The sequence below is a fragment of the Muntiacus reevesi genome, chromosome 13 (assembly GCF_963930625.1).
Source record: "Muntiacus reevesi chromosome 13, mMunRee1.1, whole genome shotgun sequence".
In the NCBI taxonomy this organism is placed as follows: domain Eukaryota; kingdom Metazoa; phylum Chordata; class Mammalia; order Artiodactyla; family Cervidae; genus Muntiacus; species Muntiacus reevesi.
This window is the reverse complement of record NC_089261.1, coordinates 15,530,943-15,553,096: the sequence shown is the minus strand read 5'-3', so window position 1 is coordinate 15,553,096 and position 22,154 is coordinate 15,530,943. Positions and strand designations below refer to the sequence as shown.

At 48.0% G+C, this 22,154-nt stretch overlaps 1 protein-coding gene across 3 annotated transcripts in view; it reads left to right on the top strand.

The window, feature by feature from the left end:
* FBXO21 (F-box protein 21) overlaps window positions 1-22,154 on the top strand; it is a 36,710-nt gene that overhangs the window by 11,886 nt on the left and 2,670 nt on the right. Inside the window, exons 5-11 of one of the 3 annotated variants that reach the window (XM_065905071.1) lie at window positions 1,301-1,447; window positions 1,746-1,882; window positions 2,862-2,998; window positions 6,615-6,794; window positions 8,279-8,411; window positions 13,676-13,887; window positions 15,248-15,405. In XM_065905071.1, coding sequence (XP_065761143.1) covers window positions 1,301-1,447; window positions 1,746-1,882; window positions 2,862-2,998; window positions 6,615-6,794; window positions 8,279-8,411; window positions 13,676-13,887; window positions 15,248-15,405 — 1,104 coding nt within the window. The other 2 variants (XM_065905072.1, XM_065905073.1) reach the window with 2 other exon arrangements.

Below are 22,154 nucleotides of genomic sequence, written 5' to 3'. Positions count from 1 at the left end.
CAGGTGACCAAAGTATTGGAGCTTCATCATCAGTCCTTCCAATGAATATTCAGGACTTATTTCCTTTAAGATTGACTGGTTTGATCTTCTTGCAGTTCAAGGGACTCTTAAAAGAGTCTTCTCCAACACCGCAGTTCAAAAGTATCAATTCTTCAGTGCTCAACTTTCTTTATGGTCTAACTCTCACATCCATACGTGACTACTAGAAAAACCATAGCTTTGACAGACCTGTCAGCAAAGTAATGTCTCTGCTTTTTAATATACTGTCTAGGTTGGTCATAACTTTTTTTCCAAGGAGCAAGCGTCTTTTAATTTCATGACTGCAGTCACCATCTGCAGTGATTATTTTAAGTAGTTGAGTGAGTAGAAGTTGGCTCCAGGATTCTGGTTCTGAGTGGCAGACTAGAATCATCTGATGCCGTTGATGAAGTCTAGGAAGCAGCAGTCAAATACAGCGGATCCCAGAGCCATGCAGCAGAAACCTTGTCACCTGGCTAATGGGGGAACTGAGGCCCGGGAACCAGGCTGGGCTGGTGGAAAAACCAGAACTGGAGTCCAGGTCACTTGATACCCATTGGGGATCAAGTTAGGGAATTGGGGTCCTGAACTGGTTTGAGACCTCATGGATTTTAAGGGAATCCACAATTTCCCAAGTGAAAATACCCTATGACAAATAAACAAGTTAGCTCTTCGATTCTAGGGTTAAAAAGTGACCTGAGGCAGGGAAGAATAATGATTTTTGACAGTGTCTCTGGTGTGCTCTGTACAGCTTTTTAGCTGTGGGTTTCCTGAGTGTAACTGCTTAATTTCAAAGTCCGGTTATCTCCAAAGTCCATTTACTGGCTCACCTTTCAGGGGAATAGTTTGTGGAAATGGCATATGTGACATTGCGGACTTTCGACGATTTTTTTTTTTTTTCAAGTCTAAGTGCTGTTGTATACTGATGAGTTCTCAGAGTTGTTGGATTTTGAATTACAATTAAGAGGGGGAGAGAAGTAGCCTGAAAAGAGCTCCTTTATGGTGTTTATCTCTCGGCAGTAGACCATGGATATATGTGTCAGAGTGAGTCCTTGACCTCTGAGAGAGTTTTGGTATATTAATAATAATAATGAAATGTCAGCTCCTTGGTTGTAAGCATATTGCCCCTTCTCAGTGAAATAGAAGCCAGGCCTGACATCCAGGATAGGAACCCGTCTGAGGAGTGGTGTAAAGAGCTATGGCCCCAGGAGTCTGGGACGAATGACCGCTGTTAAGAAAAGGCAAATGTAAGAACTTATCCCGTGATTCTTATTTGTTTCAGGCGCAGTGTATATTGACCAGTACTGCAACCCTCTCTCTGACATCAGTCTCAAGGACATCCAGGCTCAGATTGACAGCATCGTGGAGCTTGTTTGCAAAACCCTCCGGGGCATAAACAGTCGCCACCCCAGCTTGGCCTTCAAGGCAGGTGTGGAATTACTTTGGATCCAGCTGTATTTGTAAAAGAAAAACCTAGAGTGATTGGTTAATTTGGAAAATTCTGCAGTGCGTTCCCATTATGTCCCCCCAAAACGATTGATAACACAGCCACCTGTTCACCCGGATGATGTCAGAGGCTTCAAACACAGTCTCTTTTCCACCCAGCGTTGGCAACACCTGATGAGCCTTCTGAGGACGTTGCCAGTCTGCACATCAGGGCTTGTTGGGGACACGCGTCACGGTGTAATTTGTGCTTGTGTCCTCAGAGCAGGTCTCTTGTGTTTCAGGCGAATCCTCCATGATCATGGAAATAGAGCTTCAGAGTCAAGTGCTGGATGCCATGAACCACGTCCTATATGACCAGCTGAAGTTCAAGGGGAACCGAATGGATTACTACAACGCCCTGAACTTATACATGCACCAGGTAAATGTGGGGGTGAGAGAAATTACAGTTACAATATATGCTGGTGGAGCTTATCTCTGATGGATCGTACAGTATTTGAGGGCAAGTACTAGATTTTGTTGGTCTGTCAGTGCCTGGTGAAACTTATTTTTTGCCTCTCCTATGAGGATCTTGCTGTGGATTTTATCTGATTCATCATAGAGCACCCTCTTGTCTGAAAACCCTCGAGGTAAATTCCTGGCTTGAAATAGGTACTCCTCTGACTCAGTGTGGTCAGATCACTTCTTGTGAACAGTAAACCGTGAAACTAAGCAGGTCTCCCTTTTTGTACAGGCCTCCAGGAAGACTGGAGGAAATAAGTGACCAACTGCGTCATTGACGCTTACTTTTTGTTTGCTTCTGCTTGTCTCTGTTTTTATATCTGTTCTGTTGCTCTCTCTGAGACCTGTATTTTCTATTGTCATAACTTACACATTTTTCTTTGAAATACCCTTAAGTTCTTCCTAGAAAAAGGAGGGCCTGAACCATAGGTCTACAGACTTTTGCTGTGAAGGCCAGACTTCTCTTGGCCTGGCTCTGCAGGCCGAATGCCCTGTGTCCTAACTACTCCGTTCTGCCCTAGTCATGTGAAGGAAAACTTTGCACATCATCCAGAAACAAAGGAGTGTGACTGTGTTCCCATAAAACTTTGTGTGTGGACGTGGACATGTGAATTTCACATAGGTTTCACATTTTGTGAAATAGTGTTCGGTCAACTTTTTGTAAACATTAAAAACACGCTAAAATTCTTCTTAAGCAGGCAGTCCAAAAACAGCTGGTCGGTCTGATGTGGACTATAGTCCGCAGAGCCCTTATCTAAATAAATAAAATACTCATCCATTTAAGTCTGAAAACCTATCCTTGCACCTGCTGCCCAATGGGTGCTGACTGGGAAGGCGTGTGGAAGAGGCGAGAAGGTGTGTTTCATCTGTGTGAAGCTAAAGCCTGCTTTCTCCTCTAGGTGTTAATCCGCAGAACAGGAATCCCCATCAGCATGTCTCTGCTCTACCTGACAATTGCCCGGCAGTTGGGGGTCCCACTGGAGCCTGTCAACTTCCCCAGCCACTTCTTACTAAGGTGGTGCCAAGGCGCAGAAGGGTGAGCCATCTCCGACGCCGCGCGATTGCCCTGTGCTGGGAGAAGTGTGACAGCGGAGGTTATCAAGGGGGCCGGGGTGGTGAGAGAGCTGGCTTGCTCTTGATTGTATCCAAGTCCATAATCTGCTCAGGGGAGAAGGGCACTCTGCATTCTTCTACCTTGTTTCTCCTCAACGGGAGTGTGAATCTCCAGTTATCTCAAAGAAACCAGTTATCTCAAAGAAAACAGTTTACTTTGGAAGGACTAACAGTTCAGGGTCTTGTATGACTCTCAAAAGTCCCTTTGTTCCAAAGCAAATGAGTGACAAAGAATTCTTTTTGTGTGTGTGCGTGTGGATTTTTTTTTCCATTTATTTTTATTAGTTGGAGGCTAATTACTTTACAGTATTGTAGTGGTTTTTGCCATACATTGACATGAATCAGCCATGGATTTATATGTATTCCCCCTCCCACCTCCCTCTCCACCCGAGCCCTCTGGGTCTTCCCAGTGCACCAGCCCCGAAGAATTTTAAGCTGTTTCTTCCCAGTCTTCCATAAAACCTCCCACAGAAGGGAGGTGGGGGTCGGGTGGGGGACGGAGGAAGAGGCTTGGGAGAGGGAACTGGGCAGCCAGGTTCTTCATTCATTTGCAAAAGCGAATAGGAGTGTTCTCAGCAGGGGAGCTCCTTCAGGCAAGGTTAGTGACCAGTGTGCCTGCTTTGCAGACCAGGTTAAAGCACTCTGGTTTGTTCTCTCTCTCTTTTTTAAACCTGGTATCCTATTGGACTTAAAGCTCCTTCACATCAGTAGTCTAGCTTTTCTGAAAGCAGTTCATCAAATGGGTAGAGATGCCCTCATTTTAAAAGTGCCCTTTAGAGGGAAAAGAAACAAACTTTTTTGATTACATCCTGTTATTTGATTACATCCTGATGACTGGCTGAGGTACCCTTTGCTGAACTGATGAGCAGAATGATAGAAAGTAGCTGAGCTCTGAAGTTAGACTGGGTTCAGAGGTAAGCTTCCTCTGGGCTTCAGTTTCTTCCTGTGTAAAATGGGGCTGGTGTTTTTCGTACAGTGGTTTGGAGAGTTCAGTGAAAGAACCTAACGCTTTACACACGTGGCGGAATTCCGATGCTGGCCCTCTGTGTTTCCATCTCTGGGTTTGGGAAATAAAACACCTCCTTGGTATTCTTCTTTATTCTTTTCTTCCTCCTCTCCTTTCTAGAGGTTAGCTTGAAAGTATTTGTTATTTCCATGCATATTTTTATATTCTATTACGTGTGTGTTTCCTTAAATAGCAAGTACAGGCTTCTCTTGTTTCCCAAATATAATCTGTTTCTTAAGATGTATTGGATAGTTTCTCTGTGGGAGAGCAGGCACCCATTTTCCATTATTTTAAATGAAAAGAAAAAAAATGCTTTTTCAGCCCATTCCCTCTCCCTGAGTAACTCAACCAATTTCCCCAAACATCTAAAACATCCTTGAATGTTTATATTATATAATGGCCCACCAAGACCTTCTGCATGATACCGAGCATTTAAAACACCAATCACCATGTTATTGACCACAGTGACCTGTTGCTGGGCACGTTTGTGTGTGCCAACAGGACTGTTTTTCCTTCTTTAGGCTGCAGTGAATGTATACCACATTGCAGATGAACAGTGAAGTGGTTTGTTAGCATTCCAAACTCCTGGCGGACACTGAGACCTGTGAGGTCTGGCCCGTGGGGGCGCGCACCCCTGTTGGGCCTTCAGCCTCCGTGTCTGCACCAAGACCGTAGTGCTTGCTGACTGTGACCTTATCGTGAGTCTTAAAGACTAGGAGGCTGAGACCCTCGTGGAGTCCTTCAAAATCACCCTGGCTCCTCTAAGCCTGAAGTCCACGTGCAGCTTTAGAGTCCCTTGAAACTCTCGTGTGGTAGCTGGCCCCAGAGTGTCTCTGGATTCACGGATGCGTGTGAGGAGCATGCCATGTGTGTCCCTTCTCCGTTTGTCTGTGAGCACATCTGCTTCCACGTTGAATTTATCTCTAATGTCCTTCAAAGGATTTTACTCTTTTCTTTAGCCAGCTCTTTGACATCTTGTTAGTTATTCCTGTGTACCTTCACTTTTTGTTGCTATTGAAAATGGTCATTGTTGAAAGGACACTTTTTATGTGTTGGTGGTGTATAGGGGTATGGCTGATCCTTAAATTTGGGTTGGTTGATGGCCCCTCTGCTGAATCAATTATTAGTGCTAATAATTGGTTAGGTCTTTCAGCCTTTCTGTGTAGATAATCATATTGTCTGAATCATGACATTTTATTTCTTTTTTTTTCCCCCAGCTGTTATATGTTTGTGTCTCTTTCACTTACTATGCTGGCTAGGTCCTCTTGTACACAGTGAATAGAAACAGTGATAGCAGGCACTCTGCCTTAGATGTGACTTTACAATTTCACCTCAGACATGATGTTTGGGAGCAGTACTTCTCATTGAGATGATCAAAACTGCCTTCTAAAATTTCCTGAGAGTTTTATTAATAACTAGGATTTTTATCCCCTCAAATTTCTTTCCTGTGTCTACAGATAGAATCATATGGTTTTGCTCTTATAGTCTGCATGTGCTGCAGTTTTTTAGCATTCAACCCTCGTTTCATTCTTAGGAAATATCTAACTCAGTCATACAGATTTTGGTCGTACATCACTGTATTTAATTTGGTCATATTGTATTTAGAATTTTTGCCCATAAACTTGTGTCCATTTGTGTGGTTCTCCTAGACTAAAAAGGGATTGAAGAGCATTCCTTATTTCTGGAACATTTATATATGTTTTGCTAAAGCTGGGCTATTGATACGACTCAAGGAAGAAATCTGACAACTTTCTAGCAGCCCAAGAGAAAGTCTCTTGGATGATTTGCAGTCGGCATGAGATCAAAGTGAAATAGTTTCTCAAAGGAGATAACAGCTTTCCCTGAGAGTCCCACCCCAGCCCTTCAGGCATCCTCCTCGGGTAAACGCTGTGTAGTTAGAGGTACTGCAGTAAGAACTCTCCTCCTAGGACTACCTCCTTGCCTGGCTCTGGTGTTGCCGGCCACTCCCCACCCCCACCCTTACCCCGCCTCGTGCGAGAGCTAGGTTTGTGGAAGGCAGTTCCAAGGGAGGAGCGGGGTGGAGGCCAGGGACACAGCTCTTCGTGGTCCGGAGCAGGTTCTCACCTGAGCCGCCTGAGGGTGTCTGCGGAGCTGAGGCCTTGTGGCTCAGACTCCTCTAACTTTCATCATAGTCTCCAGGGGCCCTGGCTCCACACATAGTAATTGCTGCTCTGTGGAATTTATTGACTCCCTCAGGCATTCCAGAAATACCTCTTTCAATTGGATTTTGGATAGATCTGCCTGGCAGTGAGTTTTAGGGTTACTGTCTCTGAAAACCTATATTAAATGGCACAAACCAGTGCTGTTTCTTATATACAGGTGTATCACCATCTTACTTCATCAGAGTATGTATAAAGGTCAGCTTTCAGACTTTGGACAAGGCCTTGATATTTTCAGCAGAAATGCAACTGTGTTAACATTCTGTCTCTGATTTGAGCTGCTTATTGGGGGGTTTTGACTGGTTCAGCTCCAGCCTGAGTGACAACTCACTACATTGCTGCTCTTTGGGCAGGGCGACCCTGGACATCTTTGACTACATCTACATAGATGCTTTTGGGAAAGGCAAGCAGCTGACAGTGAAAGAGTGTGAATACCTGATCGGCCAGCATGTGACCGCGGCGCTGTACGGGGTGGTGAATGTGAAGAAGGTGTTGCAGCGAATGGTGGGAAACCTGTTAAGTCTAGGAAAGCGGTAAGGTTTTCTCGGCTTTCCAGTTCTTTTGTAGAGTGTGCGTCTTTGGAGGCGCAGATTGCCTTACAGAGAGTTTTGTTTCACAAGCCTGCCTGCCATACTGAGGAGCATTGGATGCTCGCAGCGCCGTTGGCACCACAGGGGAGGGACTGGTTCCCACGACGTAATACTGGCCAGACTGTGGGTGTGCTCAGCGACTCTTCCTGAGGTCTTTGCGATGGACTTGGGCAAGGGCTCTCTTATGAAAGCTGAAAGCGTTCTCCAGTAACAAAAATATTTTAGACTGGCGATTAAAAGAACCGATGCTGATGCAGAAGGTCCAAGACTTTGACCACCTGATGCAAAGAGCTGACTCATTGGAAAAGACTCTGATGATGGGAAAGATTGAGGGCAGATGAAGGGGGCAACAGAGGATGAGATGGTTAGATGGCATCACCAACTCAATGAACACGAGTTTTGAGCAGACTTTGGGAGATGGTAAAGGGCAGAAAAGCCTGATATTTTGCAGTCTATGGGGTTGCAAAGAGTTGGATATGACTCAGTGACTGAACAACAATACGAATCACTTAGTTAAGGGAACAAGCGAAAATATGAAACAGTCTGGCTTCTGAGTCCAAAGAAAAGTGTCTTACAGGGAAAAAAGAAATTTATACATTGGAGTCATGGTTTTCTGCCTAATGGTAGAATATTTTTTAAAATAGACTTTAGTTTTCTTTAAAAAAAAAAAGTTTTAGGGGGACTTCCCATAAAGTTCACTTTTCTAAAGTGGTCCAGTGGTTAAGACTACACCTCCCAATGCAGGAAGTGCAGGTTTGATTCCTGGTCAGGGAGCGAAGATCCTACATGCCACACAGCCAAAAACACTAAAACATTAAAAAAAAAAAAAAAGTAGCAGCAATATTTTAACAAATTCAGTAAAGACTAAAAATGGTCTGCATAAAAAAAAAAAAAAAAAGCAGTGTTAGGTTCACAGCAAAACCCGAGCAAAAAGTCCAGAATGTTCCCATTTACCCCCAGCCTCCAGACATGCACAGCCTCCCTCACATCAGCATCCCCTCCAGAGGCATTTGTTACAGTTGATGAGCTTACCATCCTTTACATTAGGGTTTGCTCTTGATGGTGTCCAGTCCATGGATTTTGACAAATGTGTGATGACACCTGCCCACCACTATAGCATCATCCAGAATAGTTTCACTGTCCTGAAAGACCACTGTGCACCACCTATTCAGAATCCTCTTCTAATTTATGTACGGTGCCATTGAGGTGACTTCCAAGGAAAGCACTTTTATGATTTTAAATTAGTGGGGTACAAAATTTCTGTCCCTTCCTTTTATTAAGAGCACTGTAACTTTGCTAAACAGAGAGGAAGTATCAGAATCAGAGAACCTGTGGGATTTGTGTCCATTCATTTTAAAACCTGGTCTTTGAAAAACAGGTCCTAACTCAGAAGCCAACAGGCTTAAATGAAGCTTTCTTCCCCATAGGGAAGGCATCGACCAGTCCTACCAGCTCCTAAGGGACTCTCTGGACCTGTACTTGGCGATGTACCCCGATCAGGTGCAGCTGCTCCTCCTCCAAGCCAGGCTTTACTTCCACCTGGGTATCTGGCCAGAGAAGGTAATTATTTTATCTTGATGCTCTCCCCTTGCCGTAGAGAGGGAAATCCTAATTGAAAGGCGGCACTTTCCGGTTTATCCTTGGATTAACCTGGGGGATAAACACAGATTTATTGAAAGTGTCACAGTTTTGACCCATCAATTGAATTTTTTGTCTCCTTTTATTCTCCTGAAATATTGGCTATCCTGCCAGGAGTTGCCCATTCTCTTTGTGATCAGACCTTAAACTCCCAGAACCACAAGGCCTCTGTCCTACTGCTCACGCACTGGTGGCCCAAAGACATCTTTTCCCCCAAGTCCCCCTCAGAGGGAAGCAGAAGCTTTAAGTGTTCATCCTCCAGCTGTGCTGTTAGAGACCAAACCGACCTGGAGGCATAGAAAAAGGAGATAGCAGATTTGCTCAGTTTAGCTGCTGGGTGCAGTAAGGTTGGTGCACACCTTTGAAAGCTGTTGGGTTTTGATACCGTTCCATGTGGATCTTGCAGGCTGGTGACACCCCCTTTGGCCGGCAGAAAGCCCTGTCAGCGCTTCCTGACCATGTTTGAGGTCAGCCCTGCTCCTGGCGAGCTGTGGGTGTAACACATGTGGCTTCCAGCCACACTGCATGTGCTAGGGCAGCTGCTCACTCCTATTCCACCCTTGCTTGTCCCTGAGAATATGTTCATAGTCCACTTTGTTTGGACAGCCTGGTGAGAGAATTGACTTCTGAGCTCTCTCAGGACCATCATCAAGAAAACGTCAGCCCTGTCACTGGAGAGTGGGAAAGCCTTCCCTGAGAAAGTAAATAGTCTCAGTGACCCAGCACAACTTAGATTTACGGTGTCTCGTCTATTCACAGCGTCACACATCTGCTGTAGTTCTGAGAAAGGATGTGGCAGTGGGAAAAGTCCTGGGCTCCTATCTTAAGATGTTGCCTCCAGCCCAGACAGCAACCGTCTTCCCAGGACCCCCATGGGATCCAAAAGAGGAAAATGAGACTCTCTACCAAGTCACCACCTGCCTCCCAGCACCTTGTTGTCCAGAATTGAACAGCTGACTTTTTATCTTTTTACTTTATTTTTGATACCAGCATATACATAACTAATTCCTGTCACTTTTTACTGTATGTCGGTTAAGGAATTTCATGATAGTTTATGAGACTCAGAGATGCTTTCAAAGTGTGGTTCCTCCCAAGTTCCTCTGTACTGAAATCACACATCAGCCTTAGGAGGAGAGGGGTCAACGCTCCCTCTAGGAGAAGCGTCTGCCAAAGTGCTGGCATCCCTCCCTTTAATGCTGGGCTCATTTAGGGCTCCTCTGCCATTTCCAGGGAGTTTCCTCAGCCTCCTCCTCAGATGGCCAAGATTGCCTTCCTGTCAAGCAGACGTCACTGGAGCAAGTTCCAAAAACTGTATCACGTAGAACATTTTCCTCCATGACGTGGGCTGCTGGTGTCGGGCACCTAGACCCCCTCGCCCTGCCCCCTTCTCTCCGCATCTGAGATCAGGAGGGGAAAGTGGCCCTTTCCCTTCCCACAGCTCACCTCCCCTGCTCCGTGAACTGTACTTCAGCTGCAGCAAGAAAGGGCTGGGCCCCCAGTAAGGAAGATCCCCAGGGGTGCAGAGCAGTTAGAAGACGGCCTGCTCCGGAGGAAGGTTTGAGGTGCCCCTGGAAGGCCCAGGAAGGATTTCAGAGCAAGGAGGAGGTTCCTCCAGGGGTGGGGGGGACGATGGCTGGAGAGTTCAGGCTGCATGCCTCCAACACCTGCCAGCCCCTCGGGGTGGATACAAGCTTTTTTGCCCTTTTGTAAATAATGAAACTGAGGCATTGAGAGAAGTTTAGTAATCTGCCAGGGGTTCCTACAGGAGCTGATGGCACCAGGTGTTCAGATTCCAAGCCCACCCACACACCCCTGTGGACCGGGGTCAGGCGAGATGGTCTCTAAAGAAGCCAACAGATGGGCACTTTTCACTTCCTGCTGCCAAACCTGCATCCTTATTGTGATCCAGTTATTCCTGCCTCCATTCTCCACATTTCAGTGGAAAAGAAGCCTCTCGGTTTCCCAAGGCACACACCACTGGGCTCTGGGTCCAGCTTGCTGCCTGTCCAAGGACTGCTAAGTTCTCTTTTGTTTCTTTTCCTGGATGTGCAGATCCCTGTCTCTACTTCTGTTGTCAGCATTAAACACACTCAAGTCTCTCTTCATCTTTGAAAAAAGAAAAGACAAAGCCTCCCATGACAGCTGTCTGCTTTGCCCCGCGGCTCCTCCTTATCTGCTCCCAGCCCGGCCAGGGTCCTGGGGCCAGCCTCCCCATCGCTTCCTCCGGCTGCTCAGAACCCGGGCTCTGTTCCCACACCTCCTCCACATGAACTGGAAGCCCATGACCCCTCTTGTTAAACTTTTCTCCTTGTTGCCAAATGCAGTGGATACTTGTCTTTCCTTATCTCTCTTGATCACTCAGAGGCCACTTCCCCACCACTCAGAACTCTCTGTTCTTTTGACTCCAGTCCCCTGTTCCCAGGTTCTTGCTAGTTCCCGTCCACCCCCTCTCCATTAAAGGCTCCACACTGGGGGGGTTTGGAGGGGGTGGGGGGTAGTTTCTAGACTTCCTTCTTCTATTGCCCTCTGCAATCTTACCTGCTCTCCAGTCCTCAGTTCCCATCTGTAGGCTGACAGCTCCTGAATCCCTGCCTGGACTCTGGGCTCCACACCAGCAAGTTCAGATGTCCACCACACATCTGCTGGTGGCTATGTCCCCTCTGTGACCGCATGGGGCACCTGCACGGTCTCCTTCCTTCTCCTCTTAGACCCCTTGAACGCATTTTAAGCACCGGAGTCAAAGTAACTGTAACCACGTCACTCGTGGCCCTTCCCTGCTCGGGACCCTCCGAGTGGCTCCCCCCTTGCCTGCAAGGCCAGGCTCCCGCTCTCCACCGAAGCCTGCCGGGTTCTTGGTGACCCGATTCCACCAGCCTGTGCTCCTCACGTTCACTCTGCACTGCACAGGCTGCGTCGTCCTACCACCCCTGTGCTCTTGGGTCCTTCCTCTGCGCACACTGTAGCTCTGCCTGGAGCTTCCTTCCTGTCCCTCAGCTCTGCGGCTCACGCCTGCTGGACACGGTGCTCTTTAAAGACCGGGACCATCTGTTTTGTTCTTTTATTTGTGTCGGGTCTTAGTTACAGCACACAGGATCTCCAGTCTTTGTTTTGGCAGGAGGGATCTTTAGTTGCAGCATGTAAACTCTTAACTGGGACGTGTGGGATCTAATTCTCTGACCGGGGTCAACAGGAGCCCCCTGCATTGGGTGCACAGAGTCTTGAGCCCCTGGACCACCAGGGACCCCCTTGTTCAGTCCCTTACTGTAGCTGTTCCCCCGGCTCTCAACACAACTCCTACCCCATAGGTGCTCACAAAATTTTTATTTTGAATGAATAAGAAATGACGGAACTTCGTTAGCCTGGACATTTAGCTGGAGATGTCATGGTGGCGCACTGTCAGCACAGGCCTTCGGGACACACTGGGCATGTCTCGTGGCCCCTTCTCCGTTTCTGGCCTCCCCCTTCACCCCAGCATTCCCGACCCCCAACAAGGAAAGGACGTAATTATCCCTGAACCTTATCTCCTCCTCTGACACTCTGAGTTTAAGACTTCCTTTGTCCTTTGAAGATTCCAAGTTAACGTTTCTTTCACTTATCTGATAGGAAGGGGCTGCCAGGAAGGAGAGGAAGGCTGTGTATATAGAAAACTTGTCAGAAGTAACTAGTTTGAACTGCGGAGGGGAACACAAGAAGCTTACTGTGAAATCTGATGCTTTTAGCTACAAGGCACAACTGTGCTAGTGCCCCTGCAGGACAAGGCCACTGCTGGGTGTGGCAGGTGGATGGGATCGGCTCCAAGCTTGGGATCATGCCATTCTGTCCCCTTGATACGTGTTTGAGAATTTTCCTAACAGTTAATTACAATCCTTCTCTTCCTGCTTTGGTGTGAAGGAGACTGAGACCTGGGGCTGCAAGTCAGCCCCAGGTCCACGTTTTTACTGCATGTCTCCATGACCCCGTGACCTCAGGCACCTTGCTTAACTTCTCTAAGCCTGGTTCCTCTTCTGGAAGTTGGCAGTGACTGGACTGCTGATCTCCAGGTTGGGAGGATTAAATGAAGTTTAAAAAGATGTGTGCCAGGTTTGGCACAGTGAACCAGCAGGAGAAGAATATTCAGGAAATATTGAGATCTTGCAAATCTCATTCTGGAAGACAAGACTGGGTTTTAAAATAATACCTTGTGTTGCAGAAAACCGCAGTTTTCACAGCACTTGTACAGGCTCACAGTGTTTCAGGAAATAGGGGAGCTTTTAATCATTACTTGATAAGTAGATAAACTAATTCAAAGACAAAAGCACTTGAGTTTGGCAGATTTGGGGCTAGAATCCAGCGTCAATAAATAGGAAGAGATCCTTTTCTAAAACAGAAACACATCAGAGACCCTCATCTGAGAGCTGAGACAGTAGGTGCTTGGTAATTGCTCATGTGAGTTAGCTTTCCTTGAACTTGTATTTTTCCATAGCGCCACTGGGTGCCGTAAAGAGAATAGAACCTCAGGCTCAGGCAGTTCTGCTCCGCCAGCTCATCAGGTAACTTCCAAGGAGAGGGCTTTCTCCCTGTTCTCCTGAACACTGAAGTCCACTGTGAGTTAATGTACTTGACATGACCAGTAGGATCTCTCAGCCCTGTACCTACACATCTTCCTTCTTCACAGAGAGCATCATAAACGCGCTGTGCTGACGTGCGTCCATCTCTCCAGTGCCCTCTCTGTGACCCCTCCCCTCTCTTGCAGCCCCGAGGCCACTCTGCACTCAGCCTTTCCATCTTGATTGAAGCAGCTTTGCATTTCTTTTTCCAGTTCATGAGCAGCAGGTTGAATTCCTTTCTGTGTATAAGACATCGAGTTCCCCCCCACTGCCCAGGAATGTGCGGACCTGTCAGGCTTCACCTGGCCCCAGTGAACTCACGGCCGGCAGCCCTGGCCTCCCCGTCCCGTGTGGGCTTCAGTGCCTCATGTTTCTAAATAGAGTTCCTCCCACTCAGGCTGGTTGGACTCGGACGCCGGGGTCAGCCCCCAGCATGTGAAGCAACTCCGGCTGTACGTGGCACCAGTGGGGAGAGACCCCTGTGGGTCCCGGAGACACAGGTGTTAGCCCAGCCCCCTTGCCGCCTTTTCATCAGGTTATGCAGGTTTAAATCTATCGCCAGGAAACCGAAAAGGCCTAAATGAAAATATTATCTCCTAGTCTTTCTGTCTTGTCTTGAAGGTGCTTGACATCCTCCAGCACATCCAGACCCTCGACCCGGGGCAGCACGGGGCGGTGGGCTACCTGGTGCAACACACGCTGGAGCACATTGAGCGGAAGAAGGAGGAGGTGGGGGTGGAGGTCAAGCTTCGCTCCCACGAGAAGCACAGGGACGTCTGCTACTCCATTGGGCTCATTATGAAGCACAAGAGGTGAGTGCTCCTGGCGCCCGCCCCAGCCCCGCGTGGCTGCCGAGGACACAGCGCCATGACGGCGGGGACCTGACCCGGTGCGGCAGAGACCAAGGCCCATCACAGCGAGGACCGAAGACCGAACCGTATCTTTAACCTTTTTGTTTGTTAAGAAGCAACTGGCTTTCCTAAGCGGGAGCTCTTCCAATGATTGTAGCGTCCCGTCTCGGGAGTGGAAGCCCTGTCAGCTGTGTGCTTCCCCTTCTCGTCAGCCTCTGTCCCGCGGTCTCGCTCTCTTTGGATCTGAGTTCAGTAGGGACTTACCCGGGGGGTCCTGTGGCTGGTGGATGAGGCAGAGTTAACCTGCGCCCCAAAGCACCTGTGCTGATTTACATCCCGCCAGCAGATCAGGCACTGAAAGGCTTGAGCCTGGCCACCTTGTGTCAGTGAACACCTTGAAAAGTGTACTCCTATAGTAAGTGGCAGATGGCATTTCGTTGTGGTTTTAATTTACATTTTCCTGGTTGCCATGCAGATCGAGGTTCTTTTCCTCGATCTGTGTTTACTGGCCTTTGAAGTTTCCTTTAATTAAGTGCCTCTTTGGGCATTTTACGTGTTTTTCAGTTGAGTTGTTAGTCTTACTGATTTGCAGTTTCTTTATTCTGTGTATTAGTCTCTATGGGCAGATAAATTGCAGATGTCTCTTCTCAGTTTTTGGCTAGTGTTTTCCATTCTTTTACTGCATTCTTTTTTTTTTTTTTACCTTTGTTGTGAAATTGTCAAGTGTATGTTAGAGTAGAGAGAGGAGTGTAGTGAACCGGGTGATGTTCCCGTGTCCAGCTTCAAAGGTTATCATTATGAGGTCAGTCTTCATTCTGCCTCCGCGCCCTGACTCTCCCCCTCCTCCCTGGAGCAAATACCAGAGGTCATTTCATCTGTAGCTATTTTAGTGGCACTAAAAAGGTAAGGGCTGTCTCTTTTTTTTTTTTTTTTAAGACACATTTACCATTCTGTTGTCCTAACTCAGAAAAATATCAACAGTTTGTAATCTCATCAAAAATCTAGTGAGACTTTAGTGTTTCCCCAATTGTACTACTCTCTGGGCTAACTGGAAGACAGTGAAGGACAGGGAAACCTGGCTTGCTGCAGTCCGCAAAGAGTCGGACACGACTTAGTGACTCAACAACAGCAGCAACAAGATAGAGAGCAAGTTTGTCAATAAAAGGGGTTTATAAAGAGGTCAGGAGTGAAATTGATTCAGCATAGAGGGAAGGCAGGTAGATCTGTAAGAATGTGAGCCTCGGAGAAGCCAAGCCATCGCCTCTGTGTTCCGCTCTCCTGAGACAGGAAGCTGACGTGTGACTGCTCTTGTGTTGATCAGGTACGGCTATAACTGTGTCATCTACGGCTGGGACCCCACCTGTATGATGGGACACGAGTGGATCCGAAACATGAACGTCCACAGCCTGCCTCACGGCCACCATCAGCCCTTTTACAACGTCCTGGTGGAGGACGGGTCCTGTCGATACGCCGCCCAGGGTGAGTGGCAGGCTCTGTCTGTACCTCCCTCAGGCACACGTTTGAGCACTCGGATACTGCAGGCAGAGGTTGTCGGTTTGAGAGTGGGCAGTTATCACACGGCCATCAACCTCATCAGGGCTGACACTCAGCTAAACGTAGGTGGGTATGTATTTTTGCGGCCATATCACAGGTCACTGCCCCGGGGTCTTACCCGTTAGTCACCACCACACCCCTATTCCAGGCCGTTGCCGACTTCTGTTCTGATTGGTCATTGCCTCTGCCAGTCCTAGTTCCTGGAAGTCCTGTTTCTTAGCCACTGCCTTTGGCTCCCTCCAGGGAGTTTTTGCCCTGCTCATACTGCCTACCTGAACTGGAATGGTCTCCGTTGGGGGAGCCGCCCTAGCACCCTGAAACTGGCAACCAGGTAAGTTGTGCTTGTGAGAGAGACGCCCCCAGTGGCCATCGTGGGAACTGCAGGTCACAGCTCTGGCTCCGAGAGCAGCTGGGAGTCAGCAGGTAGGTGTAGGTGCTCTGTAAGTGGGGCCACTGCCAGCCCGGACAGGTGCTGACCCAGGGCCCTCATTGTCTGTGCCTCTCCATTTAATGGGATGAATTTATTGCATGCCTGCCTGTCAAGGCATCCACATTGTTCATTTTATTCATAAAAATGAACACGAATGCTTTGTAGTGCTGCTCTGTGATAGCAGCCTTCCGATGGGTATTAACTTCTCTGAGAACTCTAATTGCCATCATCATCATCATATGCATTTGATACACTAGGAAATTGAAGCATGTAGAGATGTGTAAATTTTACAGAGTATGAACCCAGGCAGCTTGGCAAAGAGCCTTCCCCTAACCATCATGCTGAACCTTTTTGCATCTCACCTAAAACAACGTTTGACCTAAGTCAATATTATGTTCTGTCTGGTAAATCCAGTAATAGAAATGTTGGATGTATAAAAATCTCAGAAGTGCCAACAAGACTAGAAAAGGGCTCATGTTAATTACTATTAATTCATCAGAATATGTGAGAGGATCTTATAAAAGAGAACTTCGCTTTATTGAGACCACAGGTCACCTAACCTCCATCAGCACAAGGGGAGTTATGAGAGGGGGTGGCATGCACTCCATGTCAGATGGAGATACTGACCAGACGGAGATACTGACAGTGATTTTATTTAACATAAGAAGCTATGTCAGATTTAAAAAAAAATTATCCTACAAATTTTAGCAGTGAAGTTATTCAGGAATTGCTGAACGCTTCATGGACGGTTTGCACCCCCACCGATCACTCAATGCATGTTGCACACTGCGTGTCACGGAGTCCGTCACGAGAATAGAGACTGTCAGCGCTGGGGGCCAGTGTCTTCAGCCGAACCTTATCCAGTCGCTGCCCATTACCCGGGGTTGATATCAAGACTTGCAGTATCTGAAGTAATCTAAAATTTCAGCCTTTGGCTGCATTGATCCTAGTAATCTGGGCAGATACTCCAGATCCTAGTAATCTGGGCAGTATCTGGGTGTCTAGAAACAGTCATGGTAACTTTAAAATGGGCTTTTTAGAGTAGGTAAAGCTGGGTATTTGGTTTCAAGGTGTTCTGAATTTGTCCAATGTGCCAATAATTCAGGAACGCATCATAATCCTATCTGAAGTCAGCATGTGCTGTAAGGTTCACTGCAAGAATACTGTAATGACTTTATTTTTTTAATAAATGTATCTGCTTATCAGTTTCACACTCTCTCAAACTGAGGTTGAAGGATCATAGATAAAGGTAGCAGATTGCCCTTTTTCAGTTTAAATTCTGCGACTTACCAGAAATTCTTAGAACTGAGAATGGATATCACCCTGTGATGGCTGCTAGTGGTTTTGTCGGCCCGAGGTGCACATTTCCCCAGCACGTGTGCGCCCAGGGGTGCTGGGCTCTGGGGTTCAGCACTGAAGAAGAGCCCTGTCGTAGCCCCCGGAGGCCGGCCCGCCCTGCCTTGGCGGCCCTCTCCTCAGAGTCTTCCCAGGCCCGGCCTTCACTCCTGTGGCCTCTTTAATGGTTGTGTTTGGTTATGTCTCTTCTCTCTTGGTAAAGAACAACTCCTTAATTCTCATCTTTTTCCCCCTTTTCACAAGACTGTGACTTTTTGAAGAGTCTGGACCAATTGGCTTATAAATTGTCTTAGCAGTCTGGATTTGTCTCACTGTTCCTTTGCATGTCGTCTGTAAACCGGAAGTTAACCTCAGGTTGTAGTAGATGCAGTTGGGGTTTTGCCTGGGAACTTGCCCTCGGGCGCTGTGTGGTTCCTGTTGCGTCTCGTCCGGAGGCTGTGGGGTTCCTCGTCCACTGTCAGTGGGGCGGAGTTTGCTCACTTGGCCAAGACAGTGGCACCCTGTAAGGGATAGTGTTCCGTCTGCAGTTGACAGGAAATCCATGGGGTCAAACTATGACCCAGTCCTGGGTATAACCTGTTCCCCAGCGACGACCTTTGTCTTTGTGTTTGTTTTAGCTCCTGTTGGCTCTTCCTGCCTAAATCATGATATGAGAGTTACAGAATGGTGATTTTCTGCTGCGAGTGTACCCTTTAGTTCTGTGAAGGATAGCTTTGCCCCCTCTCTCTCCTCTCCTCTCCCTTGCTGTCTCTCCCTCTCTCCTTCCCCCCTCTTCCCAAAGATTGCTGGATTTTTTGTTTAGTCAATGTGTTATAATCATTTGGAACAATTTTATGCTCAGGTTAGCCCACATTTAGCCAGGGAGTGATCTTGAGAGGCTACATTTTAAAAGCACTTATTTAAATATATTTTTGAACATTTCTGGGCTAATACATTTGCATTAAATTATTTTTAAACTTTCATCTTCTAAATTTTCAACCTTTGGCTGCATTGATCCTAGTAATCTGGGCAGAGCCCATTAATGAGTGCCTTCCTCTTCGCTCTCTACAGAGAGTTGAAGAGTGAGTTATAAGCCACATATGTGTGCACCATCCTCAAATAGTTTTAGCCTGCAGCATCAAGAGATGTCTTCCATCAGTATTTTAATAGGCTCTACAGCGTTTTGCATGTTTATAATTTTTTACTACCACTAGGGGGCGTGCTTTAGTATTTTTCTGATACCAGGAACTCCTGTCTCCGCTTCCCTGCATACTTCTTAGATCTGGAGAAAATGACTATCACAGATGCTCTGAATATAAGCCGGGTGCCACATTGCAAAGTCAGGAATTAGACTGTGCTGTGAAAACCTGGTTTTTGCATGCTTTGTGTGTGATGGTAAAGCACCTGGTTGAATGCTTGGGTCCAAGTGTGCCCTCACCCAGCGTCAGTTTCATTTTCCATGATTTGTCCTCCACTTCCAAACTAGTTTCCTCCATAGCCCCCACCCCACTCCCACACAGACACAGCCTGAGGCAGTCTGCACACGCTGTTAACTGTGATGATTCCGTGTCAGGGCTGGAGTGTAAATTTGCAGCCACCTCAGAGGGCGGTTTGGTGCTGTCTTTTAAGTTGTCAAAATCTCGAATACCTGTTTTCCTCTAACCTGGCAGCTACCCCAGTCGGTCCCTCCACTAGAGACGCCCTCACACAGGGGGCCTGCGGTCCCCTTGTTATGACAGAGAAACAGTGTCAGGCATGGTACTCGCCTGGTCAGTGGAGGTGTATCCAAACTTGGGGATGCTAAGCTGCAGCCAAATAAACCACCCGCAGGTCAGTGCTTACTGTATGCTTTGTATGAATAAACACGTGAGACAACATGGAGTTACCTTCTGAGTACATGTAGGTATATTTGACTGCATGTATATGTGTTTATGCCAGGACTGGGAAGCTAGACCTGCAGTCCTAGTGGTTTCCTCTTGGGAGGGCTTGACAGGTGCCCCCAGAGACTGCTGCTAGGCTTTTACAGGGAGGTATGCTGAAAATGATGTACCTTTGATGTAGGTAGCTGAAAATTTTAAATAAAATCAGAAACATTTCTCAGAAAATGTTGGGGGAATCAAATTCTTCCCAAGATTTTTCCAGGCATTTTAAGTAGTCCCTGTGTAATATTTTTCTTTCTTAAGTTTTATTTCACTTAGACATCTTCCTTAAAGTTTTTTAAAACTTTAAAAAAATTTTTTAAACTCATACAGTGGATTGGGAATTATCTTCCCCTCATAACTCGTAGCTGCCAACTTCAGTGTCTGGTTTTCTCCTAAAAAAGTGTCTTTTGTTAGTACAGTTTTCCTGTTTCACTGGGAGCCCAGGCAGGCAGACACACCACATTCAGTCTGTGTTTCTGGTTGACAGCTTAGAGCAGGGCTGTGAGCACCCCGTGGACTGTCACTGCCCCTTCCTGATTTCCCCGGCCTCCTGTCTGTACTCTTAATGCCTCTTGTTTTGGACCCGTGTTCAGAATTCCATGCAACTGCCCAGTCGTGCTGTCCTTAAACAGATGGGTGATCATGACCTGACAGCAACCTTCCTGCCCTCCTGCCAACACTCAGATGCCAAGTGTCAGCCAACACCAAGCTGCTGCTTAGTGATGCTTAGAAGAAGTGGGGGAAAGAAACGATGCTGAAGCTTGTGTCTGATTTTCTTCAGAGCAGGTGCTGGACACATTGTGGTCCAGACAGCTCTGTGTTGGGGGGAAGTCCTGTGCATCCTGGCCCCTGCCCACGAGATCATGACAGGCCCCGATCGTGACAGCCAGAAATGTCTTCAGACATTGCCAAGCATCCTGTCTGAGGCAGAATGGCCCCCAGATGAGAACAAAAGGGACTTTGATCTCTTGTTGGTGATCCCAGATTCCCTGCCGTCCCTTGAACATCTCTATTGCAAGGAAAGCCGACAGGGAAGCAACTGGCCAGGTGAAGGCCCGTGGCCGTGTTCGCATCTCCACGGGCCTCCCCAGGGCAGGTATGCCCGTGACCCCTCACTCACTGCAGGAGGGCCATGTAGGCAGGGCAGCAGATTTTTTTCAGGCAGCTATGTTTTAGAAAGTCCAAGTTTATTTTAATGTCGAAAATAAGTGTAAAGAAGGAAGTGAAGTCATCTTCACACTCTGGTGATCACACCAGTGAGAAACCAGAGTTAGCAAAGCCCCCAGTTTTCTCTTGGATTCCCAGGCGCCTGTTTGCAGAGCACCGTCCCGCAGCCTGCCTTCTGAGGCAACCTGTCCTCCCTGGCCGCTTCCGGTGGGACAGTGCACGGGGACCCCACTCTTGGTCTGCTTCCCCAGCCCTGGCTGCTGTCGGCTCAGCCACTAGAGGGTGTCGTGAGCGGAGCCTCTCGCAGAGCCCCGTGAGGGTCGCAGGAGCTGGAGCTCCGGCAGGTCTCGCGGTGCCTGGCTCACCGTACATGCCCGGTTTAAAAGACGTCACTTAAAATGTGCAGCCGTATGGCACGTGTCACGTAGCAGCACAGGTATTCGGCCTTCCTAGCCTTTTATCAGACGTGTTTTCACTCCCGCTTCCCCCATCGCGTCTGGAACACAGGTTGCTTGTTTTTCCTGGCTGCCTGGGATGTGCTAAGTTAACATGCCGCTGTTTATTTACACAGTGACCTGCGGGTGGACGTGTAGACTGTTGCTGCCTTTTTTTTTCTTTTCTTTTGCTCTCCTGAGCAGTGCTGAGGTAGTCTGTGGATATCCGTCTTGGCTTGTGACTGGTATGTGATTTCTCAAACTGGGATGTCCCCACATAATCAGAAGAATCAGTCTTAAACAGTGATAAGCACAGAAGTTCTCTAAATCTTCCTTCTTGGGTTAAAGAAATATGCTACAGATTGAATTACAAACTCTTTCCCCCTCTCATTAAAGGCAAGCATCAGTTACAAGTCACAGGCAGTGCTCCTGGGAGGCACTCGTGTTTATCACGTGGTGTTTACCCCGTGTTCTCCGGGTGGAGGGCACTGAAGGGCCTGCAGGTGTGTTTCAGGGTGTTCAACGGGCTGTGGAAGGGAGAACCTGCTGCGCCATTGGCGTGAGTTAGCCTGTCGCCTGGGCGTGCGCAGGGGCTCCCTGAATTGATTGTGGCTCGTGCTGATCAGGACCAAGAGCACCCTGGGACGCAGTCAGAGCACGCAGGCCTGCCTGGCCAGCTGCTTTCCGGTCCAGGTCATGGAGGACGGGGCTGGGCCCTCCTGGCTGGGGGCCCACAACCAGTCTAGGCCAGGCCTCCACGGCCAGCGGGGAAGGGCCCACAACCCTCTCATTGGGTCCACGGAGGAGCCGTTTCTCAGACTGCTTGGGGAGGGAGAAGCCATCTGAAAGGATGTCGGTCTTTAAAATACCTCACACGTGCTGTCACCTCTTTTTTTTTCTTATTTCCATTTTAAAGGAGTCATTTTCTTTTGCTGTCTTCAGTGGCAAAACATGGAGCAGGGAAGGGAGGGGGCATGGTGTTCCTAAGAGCTGATACAGATGGCATAACCCCTACCCTCTAGGGTCTAGAGGCACGAGCCACTTTTCCATTCCTCCCCAGACCCCACATCAGCCCTGGGATCTGGGCCCTCACCCTCAGAAGCAGGAGCCAGCACTGCAGGGTGTTTAGGGGTGGCGGGGGCAGGGGGAGTGTGTGACAGAGGATGCAGGGAGAGACCTGTGACCTGGTGCTGTGAAGGCTTCAGAAACTTCACCAGAGACAACAGAGCAGGCTAGGACACCATCGGCCCGCTGTGTGTGTGTTGGATCAGGTGAGACAAGCCCTCTGCACCTCCAGCATGCAGACCCCAGGGGGCTGCTGGAGTTCCGCTCAGAGAGGAGGAAAACATTGGTGGTCTGTGCAGAGCTGGCAGGAGCTCTGTACCC